The sequence below is a fragment of the Aphis gossypii genome, chromosome 1, assembly GCF_020184175.1.
Source record: "Aphis gossypii isolate Hap1 chromosome 1, ASM2018417v2, whole genome shotgun sequence".
NCBI lineage: Eukaryota > Metazoa > Arthropoda > Insecta > Hemiptera > Aphididae > Aphis > Aphis gossypii.
In genome coordinates this window covers 55,812,619-55,837,021 of record NC_065530.1, presented here as the reverse complement: position 1 = coordinate 55,837,021, position 24,403 = coordinate 55,812,619, and the positions used below count along the sequence as shown (strand labels likewise).

At 28.7% G+C, this 24,403-nt stretch overlaps 2 protein-coding genes across 5 annotated transcripts in view; both read right to left on the bottom strand.

The window, feature by feature from the left end:
* Positions 1-24,403, bottom strand: part of LOC114127068 (PCI domain-containing protein 2) — a 564,778-nt gene that overhangs the window by 258,513 nt on the left and 281,862 nt on the right. The gene's annotated exons all lie outside the window — the stretch shown is intronic.
* LOC114127072 (complexin) overlaps positions 1-24,403 on the bottom strand; it is a 193,334-nt gene that overhangs the window by 87,875 nt on the left and 81,056 nt on the right. For all 4 annotated transcript variants that reach the window (XM_027991190.2, XM_050207461.1, XM_050207459.1 and 1 more), the window contains exon 4: positions 22,220-22,289. In XM_027991190.2, the coding sequence (XP_027846991.1) occupies positions 22,220-22,274 (55 nt within the window). In that variant the 5' untranslated portion in view covers positions 22,275-22,289. The remainder of the gene's footprint in view (positions 1-22,219; positions 22,290-24,403) is intronic.

The following is a 24,403-nucleotide window of genomic DNA, read 5'->3' as shown; positions in this document are numbered from 1 at the left end:
TCCTCGTAAACCACAGCAAAAGAATAATAAACAATTGGTAAACGGATAGTAGTTATAGTAAGAAACACACGACTATCGTGCCTTTGACATATTACTGAATACTTTAAAATAAAAGCTATTTGAGTGTAGCGTTTTAATTTAAACATTCCGGTGGGGGCACCATCTGACATTTTATTGGAGAGGAGATTTTTTTTTTCTTTGAAAATTTGATACAAAGGTTTTCGGCAGAAAAAAAGAAATAGTATGAAATAAATAAATTACATTTAGTTAGGTTTTCGAATAAAGTCAGGCAATAGATCATATTTCTGTAAGACACGGCGAGACCGACAGGTAAAACTTTAAAGCCAAGATTCTTGACTGGCACTACGTGATTCGAATTTGATACTGAGATGAGAAAAATAAAGGCAAGAGAAAAAAATCAAGCGGCAGCTATTATTGTACGCGTACCGTACCCCGCAACCCCCCGGACATGTGTAATACTGTGGTGAAACCGTTTTTGAAAAATGATTTCGTACATTAGATCGTACCTGTCCAGTGCCTATAGTAAATACATATATATTATACGTCCCTGCGACGAGCCTGACCCAAGACCAGATAAAATATTGCTACTGTCCGTCTGCCGCGAGCTCCATGCCTGTTAGTTTATGGTCATCGCGTCTTTTCGCGGTCGGAAGCGAACGACAAAAACGCTCATCAATTGCACCTCACCCTCCGCTAGAAGCCGCTCAAACGGCGGTAACTGTGATATAATGCCTTTTGCTAGAGAGCAATATTCAAATGAATGCCATCGTCACAGCTGGACCGTATATTACATTATAATATATATATGACTCGATAATAACAACAATAATGCTATTTGTTAGCGTCTCAGTCGGAACGCTAAATTATTATTGATATTATTTTATTATTTTGTTGATTTACGATTTTCTCGGTAATTATTATAAACGCGAGCTTTACGATATAGTAAATAGTACAATTATTATGCAGAAATGGTTTATTTATTTTTTACACAGATTTTTTTTTTCATCACGCAGATACACGTATACTTATACAATATACGATTTTAGCCCAGTAACTATATGCGTGTTTAGAGCTTATAATATTATACATATATTATGATTTTGTTGGGTAGTACTACTGAGTATCTACCTTCCAACTCTGTAATTTCCCGTTATTTAAACTATTATAAAAATTACTTATTATACAAATATTAATGTATAAATTGTAATTACGCGTTTTAATAATAAAAAGAAACCCATATATGAGTACATATAGGCTCAACCCGATTGCACGCAAAACAATTTTTTTGACCATTATATTTATTCAGTTCCGTAAAAATATTGATGTTTGTGATATTTTTATATAGCACGTTACGATTTAAACATATATTGTATTACTAGATACTCACTATATTGTTAAGTTTATAAATCATTGTGTTCTTACCTGAAAAAAAAATAATAAAGTATTAATCATTGGGTGACGGTAATTATTATTACAACAGTCATATAAAATGGTTAAAATACAGTAATTTATTTAAAAAAAAATAATAATATGATGTTGTATAACATATCTGTCACATGACGATAACTGACAACTTTTTTTTTATATTTAATCGCACTGATAACGAATAAAATACACCCCGTAACGTTTTGACAAGGATTTCATGCAATATCATCAAACGTGCTTAAGCCTACCGCAAACAAAATAATCGACCAATCGTCAGCTGTAACGGAAATATTATATATTCCACGCTTAAGTCCTGAACAAATAATTACGACCACCGGATAGGTTACGATACTTGACGACAACAAAACAAAGAAGACTTTCAACGTTTATTACTAACAACCATTTCAAATAATATCGACTTAATTCAAATGTGAGTACATCTCGTATAATATTATAATCATTTACTTAAGTATTATTTAGTACAATACTACATATTTTATAGCAAACGTCGTATTTTCAATATGACGTCTAACATTTTAATAGTTAATGATTAAATATACTATTTTGTGGTAAAAAGTTAATTTACCCCATTCAGCAAAACATATATTTATATAATATATTAACAATTGTAAACAATTAGATAATATGTAGCATTTTATGTGAGATAGCCGTGATAAAATACGACGGGTCCAACATTTAGATTACTTGCAGTATCGTATGATATAGGCACGAATGGCATTCGACTCTATTATTATTATTATTATTATGCACACCGTTACTGTAATGCAATACTTTAAGTTACAAAATTATATTTTAAGGAAATTTAATATCTTTGGCAAATAGAGAAGAATGATGATAATATGACAAGTTTTTTAGTTTATAAAAATTGTTTATTTATACAACACGTTAGCATAACGCTTAGAGGTGAATTTATGATGAAGGAGCTATTTTATTTTTATTTTATATTATATACACATCACTCGCCATATACCTACAGATTATATATAAATATTAGGTAAATATTGTCCGTTTGGAGTTCATTTTGTTTAAATAAATTATTATATTACTATGTAAATTGTTAAAAATAATTACGATTATGGCAATAAACCCCAATGAATTAAGTTTAAGTGTAAAATACCAAGCAAAATAAATCAAAAGTTAAGAAAAAAATATAAAATAAAATAGCACATTTAAGTTTGTCGTCGTTATAAAGTGTTATATCGTGTTTTATCGGACGTTTTCGCAAAATATAACTCACTTTTTGCAAACTCTTTTCGGACACCGTGAGATAATAAATAAAATAGTTCATCCGGATGAAACTGACCGTACACGCAATAGAATATTTGAATAATGCATTTTATCGAATATATTTATACTTGAATTCAATATATCATATAGGTACACATGGTAGAAGGACCATCTATATAGTCACGTTTGCACACGCCGTAAACATAATATTATCATCGTTCGATGGGGACAAACATATCGTAAAATATTATAATATTCCGTTTGAACGTTGTGAAGAAATCGTTTTTTTTTTTTTTTTAAGAGTCGCATTATATCTTGACTGGCGAACGGTTCAGTCGCGAATTTTTTACGTACAATTGTAAATAATACATACGTCACTGCAGTTCTTTAGTTTATTGTACAGCGCGATAATAACTACGATTCAAGAGACAGGCTCGATTTACATTTGCGAACCAATATAATAAACCGTTTGCCAATGACTTCTTCACGTGCCTCAAAAATCTCAAAATTCATGAGCATTTGGACCAAAGATGCTTAATATATTATATTGTACAATACTGCTAATATTAATTTACGGCATATTTTTTCATAACAATCTAACATGACACGTTTTCTGGCATCACAAAATATTTCCGATGTATCCACAAAGTCTACATAATCAATAACACTCGACACAGTACGCCTCATCATTCCTAAGTATTTCAGAAAACTATCAAGGAAAACAGTAGACAAAACCAAAAATATAGAAACGATCAACACATAAACTTTAAAGTATTAATATATTATCTGGTATATTATACAATGTGTTTCTAAAATACATGTAACCATTAGGATAAATATATTAAGTTAAGTGGCCAATAACGACATTTTCAAAATAATTAAAATATAGTAACAATTATAGATTTTTAAAATGTATCACCGATGTTTTTTTTATATTTTCTAATAACTTAAGATACTTGAATTTACCTAGAAATAAATTACGAATGCAAACTTAGATAGTTTAAGCATTAGCTTGTATCTATTAAACAATGAAACAATGAGTCAAATATATTTTTTTTAAATTTTAGCACCAAATTTTGCCCGTAATAAAATGAAATGAGGTTGAATTTATGAAACAAATCATTTTAGAGATAGACAATGTAAAATACTAAATCTTTGATTATTTATTTTTGAATTTAAGTTGCGTTTTACTATAAGAATATAACGCATATTTCAATAGTAAAATAATTTTAAAAACTTCAGCTCGGGCCATTACACGGAATAATATGTTTATTCTGATAGTAACATTTTTCGTAGTATCACATTTTATAACGTACGTGCTACACTAAATTTCCTCAATTTTAGGTATACAATATTAACGAATGACAAATAAAAAAATAGATTATGTTTATGAATTAATATATACTTGTTTGGAGATATAAAACGATAAGCAGAATTGAAACAATGTGTGCGTGTATATTATACATATTTAGTTAACGTGTAATGTCCAGTTGAGATTTTTAACTTGCACGAGATGACTGAAAAATTGTATTCAAATAGTTTCAAAAGAATTATGGATAACAATTATTGTCAATAAAACAATAATTAAAGAATGTGAGGGAGAGTTAATAATCTATTCACTTCAAAGAGTAACTATGGTATGTATGTGTATATGATACGGTAAAAAAGTGGCAAGTACAAGAAAAGTTTTTAAAAGAAAACGTTCTTCTTAGCCTCAGCTTATTTTTGACAACTCTTATAATATAAGTTTGTCAATTTGTTTCCCTTTCTCTTTAATTGAACTTTTTCGGGATTTGGTTGGAAAAAAATAAAGGGGCTGTAAAATATTAGAAGTCATTAATATACACTACCGCCAACGCCGTAGTTATTCGAAACACGTCGACTTGTTTGCTGCGAAAAAATATGAGAGGTGGGTGATTTTTTTTTTTTTTTGTATTTCTCTTTACTGCTCAATATCCCTCTCGCGCATCGTCTCTTTCCGATAATTACGAAGACGCTCGAGAAATAAATTATATCGATAATAATGGTGCTAGGATATGATGAGTGGATGATGAGACGTTATTAAAAATGGCATCGTCGTGTTCGTCGGCAAATGGAATTTGAGGCACTTTCATATATTATATAATATACATGATGTACTCGTATTATTAAACCACATATTTTCATCATTCGTTCAAGCATGAACATTTTCACGCCAATATACCACCTTCTTCTTTACCTCTGGTAAAAGTCAGGCGTTTCAGTTTTCCATCTGCCATGGCTAAATACCATATTATATACCATCCAAGACTCTGGAAAATGGCATCGTGCGGTATTCGATTAAGGATCTAAAAGGTAGATGAAATATTTCCATAGCAGGGATTCCAATCGCATCTGAAGAATTCCGGGTGTCAACTCCAATGAGGTGACAACTACTAAACGGAGTGAAGTATTTGGTGGTCCGAATACATAAGACACCCATATAAAACTCGTAAATTGTATTACATCTCAATGGTAATATAACTAAGAACATTTTCTCAGTTATTATTCAAAGATGACAAAGGCAACGACAAAGATTGGTTCAGAATTTTTAATCTAATTGAATTTAAATTCTTGCGTCATCGATGATAATAAAATTATTTCTAGTAATGAACACCACTGAGGAGGTGTAATATTATATGGATAACTACTTACGTTTCAAAGGCAACGCACGCACAGAAAATATTCTACACAGTACTAAAATACGCATTGATCAATTGTATAACGAAATTCACACCACACCGAGTAAATATAATTATTATAATATGATCACAATATTGACGACAACGCGAGTATTGTTGTTAGGTCGTCATGAAATAACTAACAAGCATCTTCATTCTTGAAAATATTAAATTGATATATTCTCGTTGTATGTGATAAATTACTATTTACAATAGGTAAATTAAGAAAAACTTTTTTTTTTTTAATAAATAGTGCAATTAAAAAAAATCACTTTTTTCCATATGTATTTCGATATTTTTTGGGGTAATTTGAACTATATTTTTTATTAACACTGATATGATTGGATCGTTGATATAAAATCAATACGAAAATAAAGAAACTACATGTTTGTAATGAACTAATCATGTAAATTGTCGTAAATAATAAATAATTATCTGCAATTAATAAAAAATCGAAATTAAAATATTATAATATGTATAAAGAAAATATAACGAAATTTATTTAGAATGACATTCGACTGACTTCATGAACATTTGCGTGTTGTTTAAATATTGAAGGAAATATGATATATAATATAATACCATCTGTTCGGAAAATGCATAATTAAATTTCATTACTATATCTTGGTTATAGTCGGAAACAAAACGTTTTAAGAATTGAATACCTATTCAATTGTATACACCTATATTTAGTTTAGGTATTTGCATAAATAACATTACACCTATATCAACGTTTAAAATACCAATGTGATCATTTTACTTAATAATTATTCTGAATTTGAGTTACGATGTACGTACGGTAGTTTTGTTAAACTATTCATTTACTTGTTTGTTTGAGAGCAATATAGTTGTCTTACAACTAACTCGATACTAAAACATTAATTTATTCCAGAGAGCTATTTAAGATAATATTTATTATGTAACCATAAAATTGGAACTCGTGGAGAGTACGACTTAATTTATTTCACTTCAACTGAGTATTATAGTGAGCTTACATAGATACGGATTATTAGTAAGTGTAAATTAACCTTTAACAATAGTCCTTATTACAACGGTAAAAATAAATTAGATTCAGGTACGACTAACGTAGGAGTTCACCAATTGCGCTCTATAAATTTAACAATATCTAAGAAAACTTACTATTTAGTTATAATTATACAATAAATGAATACACTAACAGATCGTTTGCAAATATTCATATATACCTATAATATAATATATTATACATTATGACCAGTCGCTTAAATCAGTATAATCAGTTGATCAATAAATAAGTTTTAATTTTTAAGCATTTTAGTGTGTAAATTGTTTATATTGATGGAATTAAATTAAATAACAATATTTTCATATCTTAGGGTAAAAAAACTTGAATAGAAGTTCAATTGATCCACTGACTCCAAAGACTTTGTTTGAGGTAATTAGTCCACGCTCGTCTGATATATTTGATACTATAGCTAGCAATTTCAACGAATTTCGGTTTTTCTAAAATATGTAGGTAAGTAGATCCATACTGTTCATAGTCACATAATATAAAACGTCTCATTTTACATAAAATCTAACGGATGACCTTACAATGTCTTTGACGAAATAACTTCAAATAACATGTCTGCCGTAACTCCGAAAATTTCCATTGAACCCAAAGCCACAAAGCTTAGAATTTTGTTGAGAATCCGTTGAATCAATGTACTTCTATGAATTAAACGACATGCAACGAACTCCGTTAGGTTATTAAAATGATTATTAAACCTTATTTTAATTCACTCGTAACTTGTTTATTTGGTTTAAATATTTCACGACTTAAACGTTATATTATTAATATTGCAATTAACTGAGGTCTACTTTTTAAAATTTAAACATCTAAACAAAATACACAAAGAAAGTCTAGAAAAAATACATTTAAATATTTTTTGAAAGAATAAGAAAGAAATGTTCATATAATTTCAAGTTTTCTTGTTTTTAGACTCAAGAAAAGTTTATTTTCAAAAGAAAAACGTACGAATTTCTTTGACTTTTAAATAACATAATGAAAATGGTTGTAAAATAAATTGTGTGACAAATAAATCAGTGTTAAATGTTAATACATATTAAAATGAAAAATTATGTATTCAACGCCCATAAACAAACGAAGTATAAAACATATAATCTTAATACATTGATAATTTTAAATAGTAGGTATAAACAATTAAGTATATTTAATATGTTTTTATTGAGTCATAAGAGAAAACTAAAAATCGGAAATTGTTAAAATATCTAATTAATATTTTTAATTCTTGCTTATACTTAGTGATTAAAATTGAATTGTTTTACACGGCAAAATTAACAAATACTCAAGTTAAAAATATATTATTCTAAAAATAATGAAGTAACATATCTCTTTATAAAACTTTATTGAATATATTACGTGTTACATATTTTTAGTTGTACTTCACGATTTGAATGTATTTTAATTTCTTTAGAATTTAATAAAAATAAATAAAACGTCCAGATAACAACAAATTTAAATTATTAAAATACATAATGTATAATATTATTATAATCTATATAATATTCTAAATCCACGTTTATAATATTATACATTACGAGTAAAGCCAACTCAATGAGTTTCTAATTATGACTGAATAATTGTATGTATGTTCCTATTTCGTTTGTTTGCATCACAATTTATGTGAACTGTAAAATATTATTGGTTCGGATTAACGTTCAAAGAGTGAAATCTTAATAATCCAACAGTAATAAATTATAATATTCTCACACACGCACACTAAATATATATTCGCAACAATATGCTATAATGAAGATGATAATAATGTATAAATGCCGGAAGTGACTTAGAACCGTCGCCGTAATAATCAAGACATCGTGGTGGCGGCAACGTTGCCAACTCAGGGGCGTGAATCCAAGATACATATCGTTTAAAAGTATGTCTTCTGCACTCATTACACGCCGTTTGTACACGTGTAAAAACGACCAAGTCAGTATTTAACTTGAACCTCAGTCGGATTCAGATCGTAAAACACCGACTATACAAGTACATGCATGGTGTACCTAGAGAACGGAAAAGCTTTAGTTTTATTTTTCTCTTTCAATTGAAAGTCATTATATTTTTAGCACGTGAGTCGTGGAATAGGAGAAAGAAAGTTTTCACCTACTCAAAACCTGCGAACGCGAAAAAAAATCCTCCAAACGAAAATCTCTCCGTTACTATTCGTACACTCTCGCACCATCACCCCTTACCCCCACACACATACCACCACCATCCAACAAGGGTGACTTTAAATGAGTTTGAGACCTACGCCGAAATACCATCGCCATACGATACGCATACACTGGACGACATGGGTGAGAGGTACGGACACAACAGCGTCGCGCGCGCGTTCAGCGCGAACCGTTTGACTGCTTTTAACCGTGCCCCGTGGGACGCATAAAAACTGAAATATCACGAGTTCCCGAATAACGAAGCCTTTGCTGAAACGGAGGCAACACACGCGCACGCATAGATATCAATGATATACGGACTCGCATCACGCACACGCACGCACCTGCGCATACGTAATATCGTTATATATATATATATATATATATATGTTCGTGTAGATTGCAACGGTACCACCACTCGAATACCAATATATACTATATATGTATATATAAATACGCATGAATGTAATATGAACGCGTGTATCCGTGGTAGTGTGGTGGTGGGCAGAGGGGTAAGGCCGATTCGAAAGGTGCATAACGCAATAACCACCACACTCCGTAGTCGATAAATAAAATAAAATGTATATGCGATATTAAGGCAACCGACGACGATAACGACGACGACCGATCGACTAGGTCGCACCATCACAATCGTTATGTGGCTTAAATTTGGATTTTGTATTGCCTCTGCACCGTCACGCAAGCGTCCTCGCCTCTATGAAACACCCCTTCTCAAATGCTAGGGAAGTGCTTTTTGAGAAATACCAAACTTTTATACTTTATGATTGCGATTAAACGTAGGTACCGTACAAAACGAATGTCAGACAATTATAAACTGCTTTGTACATGTGTATTTATACATATATATTATATATAAGACAATTTAATATAACTATAGAAGATTTTTTCCACTCTCCTTAAAACTGTCGTTGAATAATTAAATTATTGGACAATATAATGTGTTATAATTATATTATTATTATGTATTTTCGTAGTCATTATTATACGTAATATAAAAGCATATTATTCGACATAATATATTATTTTCAATAATTATTAAAAAAAATATCAATATAAATTGTAATATTAAAGTCTTATATCTACATCTGGCAATTGATTTTAATTATAGATATATATGTATATAAACAAAAAGTATCATTTACATAACTTATATAAACTTTTAAATTATCATTTTTTAATATCTTTATATTATAATTTCATTATTTATATCCTAACATATAATGTTAATTTTTTATTTAAATTTATTCAACTTTGGGCCTAAGACTAAAGTAAATATAAAGTTATAAAATAATAAGTAAATAAAATAATTCACTGACCGTAATAATGATTATGTCATTGTATCTAACATAAGTCACACCAAATTAACGATAATGAATCATTTGCAATACATGCGTAAACATAGATGAATTTTGAATATTAGCGATAATATTCAGTCCCGACCTTTATTTAACCCCTTGGACGTGTTCCAAATGTGTTCCTACAGTCGTTAGTTGTGCTGCTTAATCTTTTTTTCTACTAAAATCGAAAAATTGGATTAAGTTGAGCATACAAAAATTAATCCAGTAAATAAATTATTCGATTTTAGGTTTTTTTTCATTTTTTTTTTTTTTTTTTTTTTTTTTTTATATATATATTTGCAATCATTGGTATAATAACAGTTAAACGATAATACAAGATTGTAGTGTTACAAAGCGAATTAACATAAATATGTATGTGCATCATTCACATTGGTTCGTTCGATTTAGCAAAGAATAGTGTGCGGTATCGAGATACTAAATATGAAATCAATAATATAAATAAATGTTTATCTTAAGATAAAGTTAGTAAAAACTGAAAACAAGATTTGAAAAATATTTTTATTAAAATTATCAGTTGTTTATTCTTATAGGCTTTGAAAAAATACTTAAACACATATCTCAAAGTCAATTGGAAAAAACTATTTCGTGTCAAGACTCCATTTCAATTCTACCAGCTAACACTTTTTGAAAATTATAATTTTATTACCAAATTATTTCCTAGAAAAATTAAATAATATTTAAAATAAAAACTTCCGTTATAACAATAGTGCTTTAATATAATTGAGAAATTTAAAACGATAACGATTTTTGTATTTCATAAGATGCTAAAAATAAAATAAAAAGAGGTTGAAATAACCTCATATTTATATAATATTATAGAAGTCATTCAAACAAGGGCACGTGGCTAAACATTATAATATATTACATTTTAGTAGCATATTTAATACGTTTTTATAGTCGTTGGTATAACATTATTTTATATACCATATTATTGCACTGGGTTATATATTATACGACCTTTTGCTCAAAGTATGTCGAAATATGAACTTTAGTAATAGTTATTGTTAAGCATTTTAAAGGGTGTTTAAAATATATGGCGGGAGGAATGCTTATGTGATCCCCACCAATAGTGTCACACAGAAATTTTAAAACCCGTAAAATGAAGCGCGTATATTATCGAATAGTGTGCAAATTTCAGTGCACGAAATTCTGACACGTATACTGCACATATTACAACATACACGTATAAAATAGTACACGTGCCACGTTGTGGTCTAAACCGACGGTTTATTAAATTATACAGTATTGGTTACGTCAGTAATGCAATTTCGGAATCCTATTGAAATTGGTTTTAAGCTCGTGCAACTTAAAGTATTTCGAATAATGGATACTCCAATATTGTTAGATATGATGTCTTATACCTTGTACCTACCGTATTAGTACAAAATATAGAAATGTTGTTAAAATTATTATTAATTGGCAAAGTCGTCGTTGATAAATGAAAATATTTAATGTAACACGCCAACGAATGTAAAAAAGTATTTGAACGTCATAAAGTATTGTATACCAGCAGGTCAGTAGAAAGAATATAAAAAACATTTTTAAAAACCAATCTGTTTCGGTTTCAAATCAATTTCACGGGGTTTTACTGTTCTGAACACAAAATAAGTTTCATTTTAACGGAATTATCTATACAATTTATTATATACCTCTAAATATAATATTATATATATTATATATCGTTTTATAGTGATTTTGAAATTATTATGACGTTTATATTAAAATGCGTTTAACTACAGTTAAATTTAATTACAAAAGTTACAATACTATTCCGAAGCGCATGACTACAAAGTAGCAACGTCGACATTGTTATACCAACAAACTACGTATATAAATGGATTGCAGTGGTCTATACACTTACCCGTGACAAATAACAAATAAATATATATATATATATATATATTAATAGCACGCAATACGGTTTCGCACAATATAAATTAATCAAATAAAGTGTTGCGCGGCTATCGCTGCAGACTGCTGCAAAGTGATGGATTATTATATTTAAATTTTGTTTTTATCCGTTTAATGATAGCATGGAAATATCGTACATCCGACAATTTAAATGTTCATATTGAATGGCCAACAACAGCAGGGATGAAACTAAAACGTAATAATACCGCATTATATAGATATTTAACCGACAAATTTTAAATCGTTTTAACATTTACCGTACTTGTATGTGATATAATACATTGAAATTATTATGAAACGCATTTTCGAAAAGAAACAAAATATTTATGTTTACAAGTATGGTATTATAATATCTTCCAAGACGGAAAGTACATTTCGAATGAAAACACGAGGGAGCTCTGAACTATCACAGGCACGTGTGTTATGCACTCGTAATATATACATACGATATGACTGTTTGTACGTTTTAAAGAATGGGTATAAATGTTATTACAAAAGTTTTTTGGCTACTCGTAAATCACGATTAAGTAGAAATATATTCATTTATTTTAGATTGTGCCGACGTGTGGATTCACACGGAGAAACACGTATATATTATAATATGCAGTAGTAAGCATGTAAAAAACTTTGCTCGTAATTTAATAGAGAAAATCGTTTTACTCGGATGCAATGTTACAATATTACAATCAAATACTATTATGGATATATCACGTGATAAAATTACTGTTTTCCTTGTCTAAACTCATTCGCAATTAAACTATTATTATTATTATTATTATTATTGTAACTATTTTTACCTACGAGTTATGTAATTATCAATCACATATTATAAACACACGTGCGCACACAAATAACAAATGGAATGTAATTTTTCATTCGTTCCGAAAGTTTTAGCGCACAATGTGTTCCGAAAAAGTTATACCAGTCCCCGGGTCCCTTTGTTACGCAAAACGTGTGTTAATGATTTTCAAAAAGCGTGCAGAAATATTTCGATTTAATAAACAGACATAAAATAGGTATAGTATATGTATTATCTATACTATATAATTAAAAATGTATGTATACATTATAGCCAGGCAAAGAGAGTAATATACTACTATATTTGTCTACAGATTAGTTTTACAGTTCAATAATTCTGTTTGGGTGAAATCGGACCAGAGCATGATTATAATATATTATATAATACATTAATACTCATATATATTGATATCACAGGCTATCAAATAAACTTACTGATGTATACAATGCAAATAGAAATGAAAAAAAATCACTGTTAAAAGTATATAATATATTATACGCGTACTGCCTACATGCATTTATGGATTCCAATAAATTAAAATATATATATATATATATATATACATGTATGTTATCGAATGTACGTATATTATGTAACTGAGAAGGAAAAACTATTGTAAAGTATATAATTTAATAAATTTAAATTAAATAATTGTTTATCTCTTCTATAGATAGGTACTATTTGGAGTATTAGAATAAAAATATGGGAAGTTGATTGTAAAGCAATTACATCATATGAGTATAACTACAGTAACATACTATAATTAATCTACAGTAGAATACGGTTAAATAAGTTAATAATTAACTTGTGTTTGTTTATTATTTTACTACCTACTGATTTATGTAATGCATGTTTTTTTAAATCGCAGATTGTATGAGGTTTAACACGTATATAATGAATAGTTGTAAGTGTTTAATTTCGTTTATTAAGTTTTCTTTAAAGCATCATATAACCAGTGTCTTTATATAAACCTTTTTTTTTTGTCTTTCGATACTATTTTGCAAGAATTTTGAGTAAATTTCAATTGTAAACTTGTATCAGTTTATAATATGTAATGTGTATACGTTTACGTTTATATTGATCTTATACATTTTCAAAAAAAATCTTTTACGGCGTCATTTTATGTCAGGATATGGTGTGATAATAATTGTAAATTTAATACAAGCATTTAGTCGATCATTTTAATATTGTTTCCATGTTTTGATTTTGTTTGTTATATTTTATTTATCTTCTATTTATCAATACTATGACATATGATAAAAAAAAACAATGATCATCTACTTCGAAAATCAACTATTTTCATTTAAAATAGAAACTAGATACATGACTACATAATAATAGATTATACAAATTAGACGAGTCTTTTGTTTTACTTTAAATGTTCAACTACTGTTGTTTGTTTTATATATATGCAAATGCCGATAAAATATAATAAACGCGTGCCAAAAAGACTTCTCAACAACATGACATAAACAAAAAAAAAACAATACGGTTCCAAAAAACAAAGAGGAACCTGAACGTCGGCCAAATAATTCGGTCGATCAACAAATTATTCACCACAATTTATTTATATATATATATATACATGTATATTAAATTAAAATTAAAAAAAATACTTTAATAAATCCATAGGTACAGATAATCGCGGAATTCTGAGCAACTTATTAAAAACAACATAATGGAACCGTTTCACGTACCATCAACCTATATATTTGAAGAGATAAAAATTATATTGGTACACAATTTGAAGAAGAATATATTTTTAATTTTATCCCTAGATAGGATTGAGAAACCATTAAATTGTAAATATTCAAATATTTTAATGTATTAACAATGCTATATTTTACTTGATAAAGTTCTATTATACATACATAGATTAATTAACCAAATATTTATCATATATGTTTGTAATAACATATTAAAAAACATATTATACGTAGGTATCTTCATATGACTGCTCATATTAATTTATTTATAGGAACTGCATGGCAAACTAATCACATATTATTTTATGAAACAAATTATCATACATTTCACGAGATCAATTAGTTTAAACGCTTTACAAACATTATATTTTGCAATAGCTTTATAATTTTATAACTATATTGACATTTGACAGAAATACAAAAAAAAAAAAAGTAGAATAAAAATAAATAATATTATGTATAAACTACTATTAGATCAAATTATTTACATAAAATATTATACATTTTTTGATAATAATTATTATTTTCTTGTGAATATGTTTAAAAGTGTCACTCAACCCTATATTATATTATAACAAATAATAAAATATTCAATATATTATTAATAAATTGTATTATTCATTTGGCATTACAAAAATATTATATTGTTATCGTACAAATAAAAACTATACACTTCACTTTTTACGTGCAGTTCGAGAAATCTATAAACTTTTGTCAATTGCATTGACAGGACCCTAATCGCGTGTATGTCGTACATGTATTATTACGTCGTATTCGATTTTGGAGAATATTTATACGACTATCATATTATACGACTTTCCGTCCCATTATGAACATATAATTGGAATTATTTCCACTCCAACGCATACGTCTTGAATATATATATTTCTTATAAAAGTTTTTGCTTTCAAGTCAGCTTTTACAATCGCCTGTGATAGTGCTCGATTGTGCGAAGCGTATGGGGAGGATCAGTCGTCAGATCGGTATAAATATCTACATGTCGTTTGGTATGGTAGAGTATAGGGAGAATAAAACGGCTCTATATAGATACTATATACCCATTGACGTTGTATCGTGGTTAAACAGAGTGTTCGGTTTGAAACTTTTTTGCAAAATATATTTTATTATTTTTACCCGGTCGAGCGACGGTGTGTGACGCGTCGTCGAATACGCTTCGACGACGAACATAACCGACAGCAGGCAACCCGCGAGAGCTCTATCTAGCATACGTATAAGATTGACGAGGTGAATCAAAAACAACCAATACAGCGTTACGGTGCGAGAAGACATGCACGCACATAAAAAAAAAATCAATCCATTTTGATCCCACTGAATTCCCAAAATGATACTATGTTAACATTGACTAGCCGCAAAAATGATTAGGCAATGTAATACTATAATATATACATCAAAACGCAACGACAATAAAATCCGCTAATTTCACTCTTCGCTGTATGACAGGAGTAATTTGCTATAGTCTTGGAGTCATAAAATCACGTTTCCAATCGTTATTTCTTATTTTAATATTTCTATCTCGCCGTCAATCATCATTCATTCATTTAATTGAATCTGGATGTAATTTGTATTACTTGTAAATACATAAATAATCTTAATTTTGCTTCTCGTGAAATTATAGTAGTTTACAAATGGATTATTTAGGTTAACTTTGAAGAAAATGAAACATTTTTTTTTTCGTTTAAGACAGAAGATTTATTTATATTTTAATTTAAACATGTAAATACTACATTGCAAAAGAATCTTTAAAAATATGGTTTTTATGTTTTCTGTCAAGTAATTGTTTCTGTTATTAAAACAATTTTTCATGAAACAAAGACAAAATTAAACAAAACTATATTTATTATACATACATACATTTATTTTCAGTTTTTCTTATAGTTTATGAGTAACTAAATAAAAAAAAAAAATAGATTTTTTTAAATGTAGTACTCTTAAAAAGTTTTCTACCAAAAATAAAGTACTTAAATTTAAAAGTTCATGAAGTTTATTTTTAAGTCTAGAAAGTTCACCAGAGTTTTATATAAAATATAAAATAATTAAAAATATTAGTACTTTATACGTAGATGGAATAGAACTACGAATGTATCTATACTTTGATAACACATTTAAGACTAATGATGTGAACAGTTGAGTTAGAACTTTCAAATTTTTTTAATTTCAATATATTTTCTATAATATGTGTTATTCTTATAATTTATAATGATTTAATATTGGTAAAGATATGATCAATAGTCGATATATTGATAAAATATCTTATCTTTATTTCATAAAAGTAGAAATTATACTTTTATATTTTTTAAATTGAACAATTATTATTTATTTCAGTTGTACAGTGATAGTAATGTTTATTTTACATTATTGCAAAAAGTCTTCAGTCGTTAATACGCCACATGATATGACGGTATAGTATATTATTATATATTTATTAGATAACCAGTGAAATGCGTATTACATATTTTATTCTACCGTATAATACGCTCATAGAGCATAGGATGGTAATATACATTACACCGGAATGAAAATGTGTACCGTATGACAAGTCTTTATTCCACTATAGCTGCAGTATAATATCCTATAAACACACATTGTAGTAGTTTGAAACAGCTGAAAATTAACTCTGAGTTTTTTTATTCCTTTCTAAACGATATTAAATTTACAATGTACATGTACTATACATGCACCTCGGCCAGTAAACAAATAATATATATATCACATGCACACGCACAGCGATAATCCAAAATCGAACCCACTGTCTCTATCTGACGCACACACACTTACTCCACCCACCTTATCCTTTATAGTTTTACGACATAATCGTTAAAACACAGTCATCGTACGACTACCGTTCAAAGTTCAATACGCGTATGCAATGACGACGGATAAATAAGATATACATTATACATATTACATAATACATGTTATATATATATATATATATATCATAATATTTTGTACGCAACTCATCCAAAAGCGCATAAAATAAACATTTATTCGCATATCGTATATAAAGGAGAAAACATGAAATAGCAGTAACTTTTGCGTAAAATTACTAAAAAAAAAAAACACATATTATGTATGTATATATATTTAAAGAGAGATAGAAAGAACAGACAGTCGAAAAAAAAATAAAATATTATATTATACATCATATCACGTAACGTTGCATAATTCAATGCGTTGTATATGTATTTTATATAAAATAAAATAATACCATGCAATAGTCATCTTGGCGATATAACAGAGTGCTGTTTTTCATAGAAACATTATATTATAGTGGTGGAATAAAATACGTATTCAAAATATTTTATATGCATTATATATTTTCGTTGAAAAATTTAATTAATAAACATTAAGAAAAATCGATGACAGTGATAGGTAAAAAAATATTAAGTTAAGTAAGTATGTTTGGCTCCACTTGTCTAACTGGAATCGAATCATGCAAAAGCCAACGCTGCTTTAATGGGATTTAAAACAATAAATGCATAATAGAGTATTGAATAAAATATGACTATTGTAATAATAAAATGTATTAACATTTTTTTTTCAATTTAATTGTGTTAAAATAAACTTTTTATAACTTTCTTTAGCAGGGAAATTTATAATTATTTTATGATTGGTCTATATAATTTTATTGAAATTTTCCTTATTATCATTTTATTTTATAAACCTATTATGTTTTTTGATAAATAAAATAAGTATATTGATTCAAATATTATTTTTCTACACACTCTTTAGGAATAAAGAGTGAAATAAATGTTCAGAACATTGACTCAGATTTATTTAACTCCGATTTATCATAAATTCGTAATAGCATTGATTATATAGAATATACTATAATACATTCAATCCTATAATTAATAGTAATAGTTAAAATACTACGTGAACAAGTATAAACAATAATTTTCATAAATTATAAATGCCGATTTTAAATGATATTTTATTATTTTTTTCTTTTTTTTTTATAATACAAGAGTGTATTTATATATAATATATTTCGATATAAATATAAAAATATACAGCTTATTAAAAAATATTCAAAAATAGTATACAAAACCCGTTGCAAAATAAGATACTGATACTTAATTAGGACATGGAAAGTTAAAAAAAAGTATAAATAAATAACTTAAGTACCTCTAGAACAAGAATTTTGCAATTTATCGAAACAAAATCTATAATACTTATCAACAAAGTGCATACTGCATATATTTAATGCATGTTCAGGATTAAATGGTTCGAAAGCTTTAATTTCAATAGAAAAGTTGAACTCTGTCTTTGTCTCACGGAATTTTATTCGTATATAATACGATTAATACGCGATCATTATGATGAAAAATAAGTAAAATAAGTTGGTTTTAATCTTTTTAAGTATTGATTTTCTGAACTACTAGAATATATATATTAAACTTGTAGAAAGATATTGTAATACTGCTAGTAACGGTACATACTACGTATATACCTATATACTGTGCGCCACTGGTATATAATTATTATTCGCGTACTTGTACTAAGGGTTAGCGTTTAATCATGCAAAACTCTCGCAAAGTGTATACAGGTTGTACGCAAGATATTAATTGGCGAGTTCTTTAGTAAAATTGCACCTTCGTGTCAAAATATTCACAGTATACATACCTAAATCGTCCCTGCACACAAAGTTGAAATGTATTAAACTAATAAATAATAGTGTATACCGTGTGTTTGGTAGTGGTGGGAGTGGGAAGGGGTGTAGTGGAGCGTCAGGTAGGCGCACTGGAATGGTGGCAGAAAAAAAAACACCATAAAACGACTTCAGGAAATAATTCATAAAAACGTCGACTCGACCTAATTTTAGGGTGCGGAAAAATGGCTGTTATAATAACCCCGAAAGTTTTTACGACGAGGAGGCCGAGTGCAAATCGCGATTTCACGCGGAAAACGCGATCGACGCGAAAACGCTCTGTTCGTGCCCGAAAGTCACTGCGAATAACAGCTATGTCGAATAACAATAAGAGTCCGAGACGGCTGGTAATTAAAAAAACGACATTAAATTATTATTATTATAATAATCGTAATATCGCGTATATTACACGACGACGTCACAACGGCAACGACATAATATATACTTTTAAGTTCTTAATCGTCTCAACGTCCACGATAAACAACCCGTTACTCGCAGCAGTGGCGGAAAATTATTATTTTTTGACCCCGCACACGTTGTAGCAGGGAATTATTAAATCTTTACGGAGCTCAAGCACGGTAACGTATGATATACGTATATACATTTTGTATTACATACATACATATATAAATGTGTGTGTTTAAGATGCTGCTATAGTAGTATTGTCTTCGATATAATGTCGACCTCAATGATATAAATATATGTATAATAGTGGCAGTGCGAGGGTGAAGTCGTATTTTTATTTTATTGGGTGATTTGAGAAAATAGGAGATTTCAACACGCGCGCTATGAGGAAAAAGTAGAGAAATATATGGAGGTCGTATGTGCGTACAATTGAATTTCATGAAAATAATAATAATACTAAGAAGAAAAAGAAGAACGAATAGAAACCTGCGTTTAGAAGGATATAAACATTATTATTATTGCGGTGCATAAAGCGAAACGCTCGCACAAACACGAGCGGGAGAGCAAACAAATTATTACTCATGTACAAGCATATATGTGTATTTATTTATTTTTTCAGTATTGCCACCCCGGTAAGATGGTTTGTATTTGGCCCGGCTATATCTTGGGCTTTTCGGCTTTTTGTCGACGCCAACCCGACGCGATGTGTGTTTTTAAAACGAACAATAGCCGCCTTCATCAGCCATGGCGCCTAGCTAATTTGACGACCATTATCTTGCTTTCGATCGATAACAGTCCATTATTATAAAGCCACAGTCGGGTGTGTGTGTGTGTGTGTTTTTTAGAGAATGCAATTTCCTCACTTGAGCCACCACTTTCGTTCTCCATGTCACAACCCTAACACAAAATTGCGTTGGTCATCGGAAGTGGCAATTGGTGGTAGGATTTCGAAACAGCAATTAAAATCCACTTTGTTTGACTATACCACCAGATATGATATAGGGACCTTTTACATACAAATTTATGTTTTATATTTTAAATGACTACATTCTCTTCTCGTGAATTCACACTATCAATACCTCTAATATAATAATGATTTTCGTTTTTTATAGTGTAATTGAAAACGTTTAAGAAAGCCAGTATCATTTTTAACATTTCAAACTACCATATAATAGTAGATGGACATAAAATGTTCATGTTTTAAGGAACCGTAATATTAAACCGACCGGAATGATATGACGTGACATATTATATGCAAATGTTAACGTCAAGTAAAAATTCTACTACTTGAAATCTTATAAATTCATATGAATATTTTAAAACCATTTTATTATTATTTATTTACTCCCTTTTATACTCTGTGGGTTGTAATGATAACACATCAAATATACAAATATTCCATAAAGGTAAATAGCGGTTAAATATTTTACCATGTTTTTAAAATAATAATGATTATATAATGTACCTACTATTGCTAAAAACATTATGCGATTATATCGTAAATTACTATTTACAAACATTATTTTATTTATTACAGACATTAAACTTAAGTACGAATTTGTATTTTTTATAAAGAGAGAACAAAATACAATTGTATTTCTCCTAATGATTAACATCCAAGATTCAAGTCGTAATAAAACATAAAAAGTCGTGTTGAACAATTCAAATAAAATAAAAAAAAACTTTGTGTATATCTATTATACCTCAATGCTGTTCAGTGGTACATGCAAAATTCAAATTAGCAAATTAAAAATTAAATTGTAATTTTTTCTATGTAAGATCTTATTTTGTTTGTCCTGTATGTACCTATATAATATTGTTTAACAATTCTATTAAATGTTATGAAATAAATTCAAAACATTTTCTGTAATTTAAAGAAACTTACATTTTATTATTAAAGAAATAAATCAAAAAATAAAACTTAAATTACATCGTATTGTCGTGGTTTAGACACAAAGGAAAATTAAAAGATGGATAGGTACTTACTTGTAATACCATAAATACTGCAATATTATAATCAAATAATTTATAAAAACCAGTACAAAAAAAAATGTATGCATACGGGCTGTTTGAAAAAAATGCAATATTTTTATTTAGAGAATATCTTTTTTTTTTGTATGGATCGAGAAAAAATCTTCCGAACGAATGCAACTTTTAGAGAAATAAAAACGCAACGGTGTTTTTTTATTGCATTAAATGGCTTGAAAGCCATATTTTTTAAGTTGTATTTGTTTTGTTTTTTTTAGGATATTATTCTGAAAAAATAATAATATGTAAAGAAGCCCGGGTCTCCTAGGAATTTTGGGTGCCTTCGCATTCGTTTCACAATGGTGACAGCGTTGTCTCGAGGCCAACAAAAGTTAATAGTATTTTAAATTCAGTAACTTTTCCGAAATTCTCTAGAGCATAATATCTAACCATTTTGATTACCATCTATTCACTCTTTGTTTGCAGCGTTTACAATCCTACCCACCTAACGAAACTTATACATTATATTTATAGTCTAACACCGCAAAAACAATCTAGTAGAACTTATCTCAAGGGTAACCTTTCAAGTATTGATATTTAATATCACCATCGTAGATACATATATTGATGTATTGAAGTTTTTTTTTACTGAGCTCACAATATAGTAACAATTATTTTTAAAATGTGTTCATTGTACCAAAAAAAGTAAATGAATTATACTACGTTTCGAATTATGTCAAAAGAGGTAAGACTTTTAAAATAATATTATAAGTTATAACATAAATGCGTACCTTTTACGGCGTTTAATTTGTTTCCGACCACTTGCTTTGCCACAAAAGCCGCCATTATGCTTCAATGCTTCTGTAACAAAAGATAAAATAATCTGTTAAGTACATGGAAAAAAATTATAACAAAATCGATTTCACACCGTGGCGATCATCGTAGGTTATTTTGTTCATTCAGTGAATACAAAACTTTGATCGTTGTAATAATTCAACATGAAATAAGTCAAATTATGACTGCAAAATGAACAAATTAATTTAGAAATAAAATAAATATACGTATATACATTTTTTTTCAAGATAAGAAATATCTAAAATAAGTCTTAAAAGAATGTTTATATTTTAAATAGCTTATTTTATGATATGTTTAATACTTATATTAAACATACAATAAAATTAAAATACACACACTTTTTTTTTTTAAAAAATACAAATAAGTTTGTGATGCTTTCATAGATCAATTTAAACTAAATTTTATCTCAGATATGCTACAAATAAATTAATCCCTTTTTCATATCTTCATGAGGTATATTTGTTTCTGTTCATTATCCGCCTAATTTATCAAGTGTGTTATAATTAGTGTAGATTGAAAATAATGTTAATAAAAAATGTTATTTATATTGAAAATAAACAATAAAAATACTAATTTCGCCACATTGGTATACATAATATATATAGATACACTATGTATGTTATTTGAGGTTGAAAGTATAAATATCAAAATATTTTATTGAAAACTATAAAATAATTTATATAAATGCATTAAAATAATGATATCATTATTTTAATCATTACCTATAATACGACAGACTTGCATAGATTTAATAAAACCGATACGTTTAGGATTTATTAAAGCGTAAGTTGATAAGACTCTAGACAGTATAATATAGAATTTAATTAGCCCTTATAAGCTCTATTAAGACGGTCGATACTTGGTGCATCTGTTTCAAACGGATCGTTTCATTTTGTCTTTGAGTAAATATAGTATTCAATAAACCTTATTAGATATGATTTTTAATACTTATAATATAAGTACACAAATAAAATAGTAGAACCAACAAAATTGAGACATTTAATACATCGTATTATATACTGTACATTTGTTACTGAACATTAGTAGGTATGCTCTATTTACAATTTTCTACTTACGCAGAATTGATATTATGCTGTTATAAAAATTTTCATCTAAAAAATAAATCATAATGTTGACAATAATTATGTGAAAATAATATTATTTCCCTGGGGCCTGGACGATTAACACTTAATGATTTCTCTATAAACATAGCATACATAAAAAATCGATAAAAAATAAAATAATAAATGTATTTCATTTAGAGGATTAATAAATCGGAAATACACGCTTTTTCTAAAAACATGTATTTATGTATATTAGAGTGCATACTATATTTACCTTAGTTGTTACGCGCTTTAAACCAACCCTAAATATTAAAACTGACGTACAGAAACAACTCTACGTTTAGTTTTTTTTGTCTCTAAAAGGATTTTAAATGCGAAGAACGATATTATATACTACGAGATATTTTCATCATGAAGTTGTGAGGTGGGTTTAACCCACGAGTTTCGAGACGAACGACGACGGTTGAAACGTCCATTCCTGAGATTCTACATCATACGTGCATTATTATATATATATATATAATAAATACATATAGCGTCGTGTAGCTGGAATGACATTAAATGTGTACGCCACGCGAACAAAAATAATTATTAAGGGATTTAAGACGTTTGCTGGGAGACGGCATAACGGGCGTCTAAAAGTAGAGCGTAGTTGTAGTCGTCGGACTGACTGACGTGTACGCAACGTTTGCAAAGGGTCGGTCAGTGTTTTTACTTTCTCGAAACAGTTTTTATTTCTCTCACTCTCTCTCGCTGTTCGCAGCTTCTGCCTTGTCAGTCTATCCGACGCGTCCCTTCTCGTGTCAAAAATGTTGACGGCTGTCTCTCTCGACCGACCGCGCGCGCACACACACGTATCATATATGTATGATGTATACGTATTATTCACCCGCGTGTGCACATATTATTTAGGTGAGAGTGGAAAGATAAGCCAAACGGGATTATCTGCACAACGGGTGAGTACGGGACAAGTGTCGAGAGCACGGGGGTGGGTGGAATAAAATACGTTTGCAAAGTTTCACCGTGAAATATGGTCCACACACTTTCGTGTCCGCC